This window comes from Hibiscus syriacus, unplaced genomic scaffold (assembly GCF_006381635.1).
Source record: "Hibiscus syriacus cultivar Baekdansim isolate YM2019G1 unplaced genomic scaffold, ASM638163v2 tig00111835_pilon, whole genome shotgun sequence".
In the NCBI taxonomy this organism is placed as follows: domain Eukaryota; kingdom Viridiplantae; phylum Streptophyta; class Magnoliopsida; order Malvales; family Malvaceae; genus Hibiscus; species Hibiscus syriacus.
Genome location: NW_024063193.1, coordinates 289,329 through 296,774, shown reverse-complemented (window position 1 = coordinate 296,774; position 7,446 = coordinate 289,329). Strand labels below are relative to the sequence as shown.

Genomic DNA, 7,446 nt, shown 5'->3' with positions numbered 1-7,446 from the left:
ACCGGATTGTTGAAGATATATCATCATCCGCTTATGCGGACCTTTCGATGTCATCCCGTGCTGACATATGCTTAGTTCTTCTTCCGGACGAATTTCGACCGACGAAATATTAACATCATCGAGGCGTAACATTTAATCTCGGAAAGCCATTTTTCAAGATTTCTTTAGGAAGTTTGAATTTTGCTAGGATGGTGAAAAATCTAAACCCCCTATTTATAACCCTAACTCCATCGACCATCTTCAAAATAATAAGGAAAAACTCGTCACCTCAATGTGATGAGTTTCATTGTGACTGTCGCCTAAGTGACTGTTGACCAACGACTACAAAACGATTAATTTTTTAATTCGTAGAAACTCATTACATCGAGGTCACGAATTATAGTATATTATTTTTTAAAAAATTAAATTAATTTTTTTACAATACTTAAAAAATATTATAACTTTTTTAATAGACTCGATATGACGAGTCCCTATAATTATAATAAATTAATGACTCATGTGAGGAGAGATCTACTCATTTACATCTTTTAAAATAATATATCTCAATTATCACATCGAAATTATAAATTCACTCTACTATGTAATAAATATTGTAGATTTTAAATTAAAAGATATAGGTGTCCTATTTCCCTATATATTTTTTTCAGGCTGCCCGATTGCCAAAAAAAAAAAAAACCCCCATTTTAAATTCCAATTGCAAAACAATTCCTGCCTTCCTCTCCAAGCTCGAGTCGACGACTCCCAGTCCCCTAAGAAACTTCGAGGAGATTACTGATAAATGTCTAAACTCTGGAGGTATAAAAAAGAAATTGCATTTCACTATCTGGATTAATTCTTAGTTAAGAAACTTTCATATTTCTTGAATTTTTAGTTTGTGTTTCCACCAAGATCGCCATGGCAGCAGATTTAGCCGGAGGGGCTGCCGTAGGGGCAGTTTTTGGAGAGCTACTCAGTGGCGTTGTGGAGGCGAGTCGGACAGTTGCCATGTTTCGTGGTACCTTGAAGGAACTGGCATCCACGCTATCATCTATCGAGCCAGTGATCAAACAAATAGAATCCTTCGACAAAGCGTCTGATAAAGAGCACGAAACGAAGCAGCTCGTCGAGATCATCGATAAAGGTCAGAAACTCGTTGGCAAGTGCTGCAAAATCCGCTGGTGGAATCTCGTCAAGAAGGCTTATTATGTGAAAAAGCTAAGTGGATTGAACAAATCGATTGAGAGGTTCTGCAGTATTGATATGCAAACACATCAAATGAGGGAGTTGAAAGAGATGCAAGTTGAAATTAGAAGATTGGGTTCTAATGAAGGGTTTAGCTACGGGAATGGGATGTTCAGTAAGGTTGCAGTTGTGGTGGGTTCATGTAAAGCTCCTGAGCCGCCGGAGATCGTTGTTGGATTCGATGAACCCTTGAACGTGCTAAAGATGAAGCTTTCTAAAGATGGGGTTTCAGTCATTGTTGTATCTGGTCCTGGTGGATCCGGGAAGACGACGTTGGTTAAGAAGCTTTGTCAAGATAAACATGTCAAAGGTATCATTCCCCGAGCTTTGGTTACGTTGTCTACACTTGACTTTAGTTTGTTGTTATTGATCAGTGTTACCTGTTTTGTTCGCTTTGGTTTGTAGAACGAATACGAGATCATAATTAGTTAATTTTACTGTTTACAATTCATTAAAGGGCTTTTTAAGCAGAATTTAGGATTATGATTCGTTAGGTGAAATAATTTGATTAGTTGGGATAATTTAGTGACGATTGATTCATTACATAGATTAAAAATGAACTTTTCTCCTTCCATTGCTTAAAGAACTGTGCAACACTGCAACTTAAATTTGTCTTCCTTCCGATGATAGTACATAAATTGTGGTGCTAGAATCTAGATGCTTCTTTATCGTCCCTCATTATTGACTTTGTTTGCCTTTGTTGTGCTGGGTTTTCGGTAAACTCTTTAGATCCTTCCATTACTCAAACTAACCTCGAACAAATTCAAATGAGATTCGTGGGAGTGGGAGTGGGGGGGTGAATTTAGTAACTGTTCTTGACTAGTTAGATTGTTTATTAGATGCACATCTATTGATTGTTCTTATGATTGCCAGTTAAGAAAATGCTGCAGATTATCTTTGAATATTTTGGCAGATTTCTAATGCACTGCTTTTGAACAGAAAAGTTTAATTACAACATCTTCTATTTCAATGTTTCAAAATCGCCCAATCTGGAGGTCATTCTGAAGAGACTACTCCATGTTATGGATCCTAGTGGAGTGCCTGAATTTCGAAGTGAGGAAGATGGTCTGAACCAATTGAAACATAAATTAGAGAACCTAGCAATGAATTGCATGTTACTGGTCCTGGATGATGTTTGGTCTGGATGCATAACCCTTGTTGACAAGCTCATGTTTAACTTGCCAAATTACAAGATCTTGGTAACATCAAGATCTGCCTTTCGAAGATTCGATACGTATTATTTGAAACCACTAGATGATGATTATGCTATGACCCTTTTCCATCGCTCCGCATTCCTGCAAAACGATACGCGTTGCATACCGGGATATATCGTGAATAAGGTGTTTTATCAATCTGAAAACTTATTTTATCAAGAAGATATCCTGCAGAAATGACATGTTGTGTCTTGAAATTCTAGGTAATGGGAAGCTGCAAAGGACTTCCATTGGCGCTTGAAGTGGTCGGTAAGTCTCTTTGCGGGCAGCCTGTCGCAATGTGGCGAAAACAAGCAAAACAGCTTTGTAAAGGACTATCCATCTTGCATTCTAATGCTGATCTACTTGCTTATCTTGAAAGCAGTTTGGATACCCTGGATACTCAGTCAGGAATAAAGGATTGTTACCTAGACTTTGGTTCATTCCCCGAAGATCACCAGATTCCTGCTGCTGCACTTATCGATATGTGGGCAGAACTGTATGAACTTGATGAAGATGATGCCATTATCAACCTCAACAAGCTCTCTGATCGAAATCTGATTAATCTTGTACTCATTAGGTATGGTGCTAGTTGGTTCATACTTTATTCTATTATACAGGACAAATCCTCAAGACCTCAACCCTGCTTACAATTCAGGTATTTGAACTATTGTTGTTTATTCAATAGGAAGGATGATCAAAGTGAAGTCGATGACTGCTACAACGATCTTTTCATCATGCAGCATGATCTTCTGAGAGAGCTCGCTATCTATCAGAGTGGGTTGGATCCTGTAGAAAAACGAGAACGGATAGTCGTAGAGTTATCCGGAAACAATTTTCCGAATTGGTGGTCAGAAGAAAAGAAGCAACAGCTTAGTGCTCGCCTCTTGTCTATCTCCACAGGTTGTTTATCTCTACCTTCCAACTTTCAGACATACACAACTCAGATATTTATGTCCTGCCATTCGTTTTCACAGATGCAACATTCTCATTCAATTGGGGCTACATTCAAGCACCAGAAGTTGAGGTTTTAGTTCTCAATTTTCGGACAAAGAACTGCAGGTTACCAGTCTTCATGGAGAAAATGGATACATTGATGGTTTTGATTCTCATGAACGATGGTATTTACCCGACAGAAGTAAGTAATTTTCAGCTTCTGTATTCTTTATTCAATCTAAAGAGAATTAGATTAGAGAAGGTTTCGGTTCCATCTCTCGGTTCGAGCTCTTTCCACCTCAAGAGTTTGCGAAAGATATCGTTGGTTATGTGTAACATCAGTCAGGCTTTCAAAAAGGGTACAAACAAGATGTCGGATATTTTTCCGAATCTTTCGGAAATTGAGATCGACTATTGTGATGATCTGGTGGAACTCCGCGAAGGATTGTGTGATCTTGTTCAACTGACAAAGCTTAGCATCACCAATTGCCACAAGCTCCGTGCACTGCCCGAAGGAATTGGAAAGCTGGTGACCTTGAATGTGCTAAGACTGACATCCTGTACTGAACTCATGACATTGCCCGAGACCATCGGGAACTTATGCCGGCTCACTCTTCTTGACATTTCCGACTGTCTAAGCATGACGAACATGCCAGCTCAGATAGGTGAACTGCACAATCTAAAGAAGCTATATATGACAGGGTGCTCGGGTTGTAACCTACCTCCAACGATCACAATGCTTCAACATCTGAAGGAAGTTATATGTGATGAGGAGACAGCCTATCAATGGGAGTCTTTCGGATCGAATCCCGATTTAAGGGTAACAGTTCCTAAAGAAGATATCAACTTAAATTGGCTTCAGACATTTATGTAAAGCTTCATGCCATGAACAGATGGAAACAATGGACAATGAAACCGGCATTGGTGTAACTAGACTGCAGTTTCTGTCCGATCCTTTGCCGGCATCCCACCATTTTCTTGCAGTGATGTCTGTGCACTTTGACATGTTTTTATTCCTATATATTCTTCAAATCAAGTGTGAAAATGATTCCAGAGAACGTAAAATGACTGTTTTTAGTGAACCACTTGGTTAGTTTCAATGGAATGTCAACTGATCAGGCTGATCATACAGTGCCAAAGATTAGGATTCTCAACCGGTCCTATATTCCTCTTGGATAAACAAAGATTGTGTCATGGCGGCTACCTCTTATGTTCATCCAAGAGACAAGTAGAAACATAATCATACATTAGCATCACATTATTAGGCTGCTTGTTTTGTAAGAATATTAATTTATTCACTTCATTTTATGTCTTTCAAGTTTATATTCTTCATCACTTGTCTATTTGGATGAGTCACACAGATTGAACCTCTCATCCAAGGTATTGGCGTAATAACATTTTTAGTCCTTATATTTTTCATGAATTTTTTTTCATTATGTTATTTCTAGACATTCGTTTTCTTTATCAAATTGATTTCAATGATGAAAAAGTATCATCCCTATCAGGGATGGACTAGGCCCCTAAAAATTTAAAATTTTTGTATATATTAGATTTTTTTATATATTTTCTGTTGAAAATCTATTTTTGCGTCCTTAAAATTTTATAAGTTCGCTTCCCTAATATAAGATCTTAAGTCCCTCTCTGGTCCCAATGCTGATGTAATTGCCCGAAAGTGTTTTTTCTCCTTTCTTCTCTACTTACACATTCTTTATCTTGAAATTTACGTTTATTCTAGGATCAATGTGTTTGTTGAGTCCGGTTAAAATATTTGTCTCGAGATATGATATATTAGATTAAATTTGTGTCAACATTTGATGGTAGTACTCATTATTATTACTCATATATTTCTGGTTTGCTTAACAATTAGCATAATAGTATAACGTGATCAAGATAAAATTATAAATATAAAATTATAAATATAAAATTAAATAAAAATGTGTTAATTTATTAATTAAATTATTAATTTTGTATAAAACTGAAAATTAAAAAAATCCAATTAACTAGAAGGTTTATATTAAATTATCATTTATAAGATAGAAAATTAAAATTTTCCCATTAAATCAAGGGGCCAGTGATAAAGTTAATTTCTTGGAGAAATTGACAACTATAGATGCTTTTGATCTGGAAAATTAAGAAAATGAAGAGGAACTTATTCTGTAATCTTTATCAGAATTATGATCAACTTGCACAACAAAACATGAAAGACTGGCTTTGGAGATTATATGAGTGAGTCCCTTGCTTCCTAATTTTCTTCAAAGTCAGATGTATATCTTACAAGGCAAGTCTCATGTATCTCTCCTTCAAAGGCTTCATCAATATCAATCTGTCATGTGTGAAAGCTTAATGAATTTGTTTGCAGATGACGATTGAGTTGAGGATGGGACCATTGTCGGAGAGATCCCATGGGACATGTCTTGAACTCTGTCGATATGGATCAGCTATGAACCAACAACAATTTTTTCTTATACAAATTCAGACAGTTCATGTCTAACACCGTTTTCTGTCTCTCCATGAACAGTTCATGTCATACATGGCACACCAAAGATACATAGAGCGAAAAAGGTTATGTCTTCCATCGACTTCGTTGAAGCAAAGCCTTTGCACTTCCTTCGATCGCTCTCTTGCACAAGTTCACTGGCTTGTCACTGCAATAATGTTTTTATGGCGTCTTCTCTCTTCAATCAAGAAGGTAATTTTTTTTATTCAAATAAGAATGGATAAATATTCCATACTTTTATATTGTTGGATGGGATTTGACTGACAATGTTTTGGAGCTGTATGTCAAATATGAACATGGCATATCCATACCTAGTATCTAATTGAAAAAAAAAAAGAAAAAAGAAAAAAAAGAGACATCTTATGCGAAATCCCCATAATGATGCTGGTCCAATAATACCCTTAACTCAAAACTGCAGGTTAGGCCTTATGTCACCCATAAGTTTACATGTGATTTGCAGGCATTTCAGCCTTATACTAATGGCAATAATAAGTGCCCCTCGTTTAATAGCAAGATAAGAAAGTCCAAGGCTCCGTTATTAAGAACTAACATGGAGGAAAGAAGCATAATAACTATCAAGTGGCAATTTGCACACACTCTCATAATACATAAACTTTAACCCCCTTAATAATTACCTATTGTTTTCAAGTATACCGAATCCTCGTTTAAGCAAAGGTAGATCTTGTTTTCTTTACCATGGTGACTGATTCATATAGGCCTTCCAGCATATTGAATTCCATCTTCATGTCGACGGTCAACATGATGGTAAAGATGCTGGTCTCGGTGGCGTCAAGCTCAAAAGCTGACAACACAGAGAAATGGAAGATAGCTGATCATTTGAGGTTCATGGTCATGCTAATAACTGTTGGGGAAATCGGGTTATTTCCCACACAAACGTAGTTTCAAAATTGATCTAAAATGTCAAGATCAAAACCACCAAAGGTTTTCCAATAAGTTGGCCACCAACCAAGATGAATTTTCCAATAAGTTGGCCACCAACCAAGAAAAAATTTCCAACTTGCTAAACTTAATTTCAAACCAAACATAACAAATCTCCACCTTGGCTTGAAATTACCAAGCCTACTCAACTTCTTCAACTCCCCAAATTTTATGTTGTGCCTCTAATTGCGCTCACAAGTGCCACACACCCGAAGGTGTTCATACTTTCAGGATGTTAATCAAGTTCAAACAATGATTGAACTTGATTACTGTTACTACCTTGGTCATCATATCTGCAGGATTTTCTGCTGACTCAATTTTCTGAAGCAAAATCTTTCCTTCTTCAAAGATCTCCCGCACAAAGTGACACCTCACGTCGATATGCTTAGTCCTTGAATGGTAGACTTGATTTTTCTCTAAGTGAATAGCGCTCTGACTGTCACAATAGAGACTAATGTGACTTTGAAAAACTCTCAAGTCTTCCATCAACCCGTTAAGTCAAATTACTTCCTTCACAGCTTCTGAAATTGCCATGTATTTTTCCTCTGTAGTAGACAAAGCCACCGTAGATTGTACAGTAGACTTCCAACTTACTGGGGCTTTAGCAAGAGTGAACAAACACCCAGTAGTTGATCGACGCTTATCCAAATCACCACCATA

The 7,446-nt window shown here is 37.1% G+C and overlaps 1 protein-coding gene across 1 annotated transcript; it reads left to right on the top strand.

The window, feature by feature from the left end:
* Nucleotides 1-715: 715 nt before the first annotated feature.
* On the top strand, nt 716-4,315 carry LOC120171746 (probable disease resistance protein At5g66900). The gene is made up of 5 exons (XM_039179398.1): nt 716-1,531; nt 2,161-2,561; nt 2,639-2,994; nt 3,103-3,317; nt 3,392-4,315. Exons 1-5 carry the CDS (start codon nt 895-897, stop codon nt 4,222-4,224), a joined length of 2,442 nt encoding a protein of 813 aa, XP_039035329.1. The 5' UTR covers nt 716-894; the 3' UTR covers nt 4,225-4,315.
* The last annotated feature ends 3,131 nt before the right edge of the window (nt 4,316-7,446 follow it).

Bases quoted from the DNA above. Each gene is read 5' to 3' on its own strand.
- LOC120171746 (XM_039179398.1), top strand. From the start codon at position 895: ATGGCAGCAGATTTAGCCGGAGGGGCTGCCGTAGGGGCAGTTTTTGGA. The intron at 2,562-2,638 runs GTGTTTTATCAA...TTGAAATTCTAG, and splicing joins CGGGATATATCGTGAATAAG to GTAATGGGAAGCTGCAAAGG. The intron at 2,995-3,102 runs GTATGGTGCTAG...TTTATTCAATAG, and splicing joins ATTAATCTTGTACTCATTAG to GAAGGATGATCAAAGTGAAG.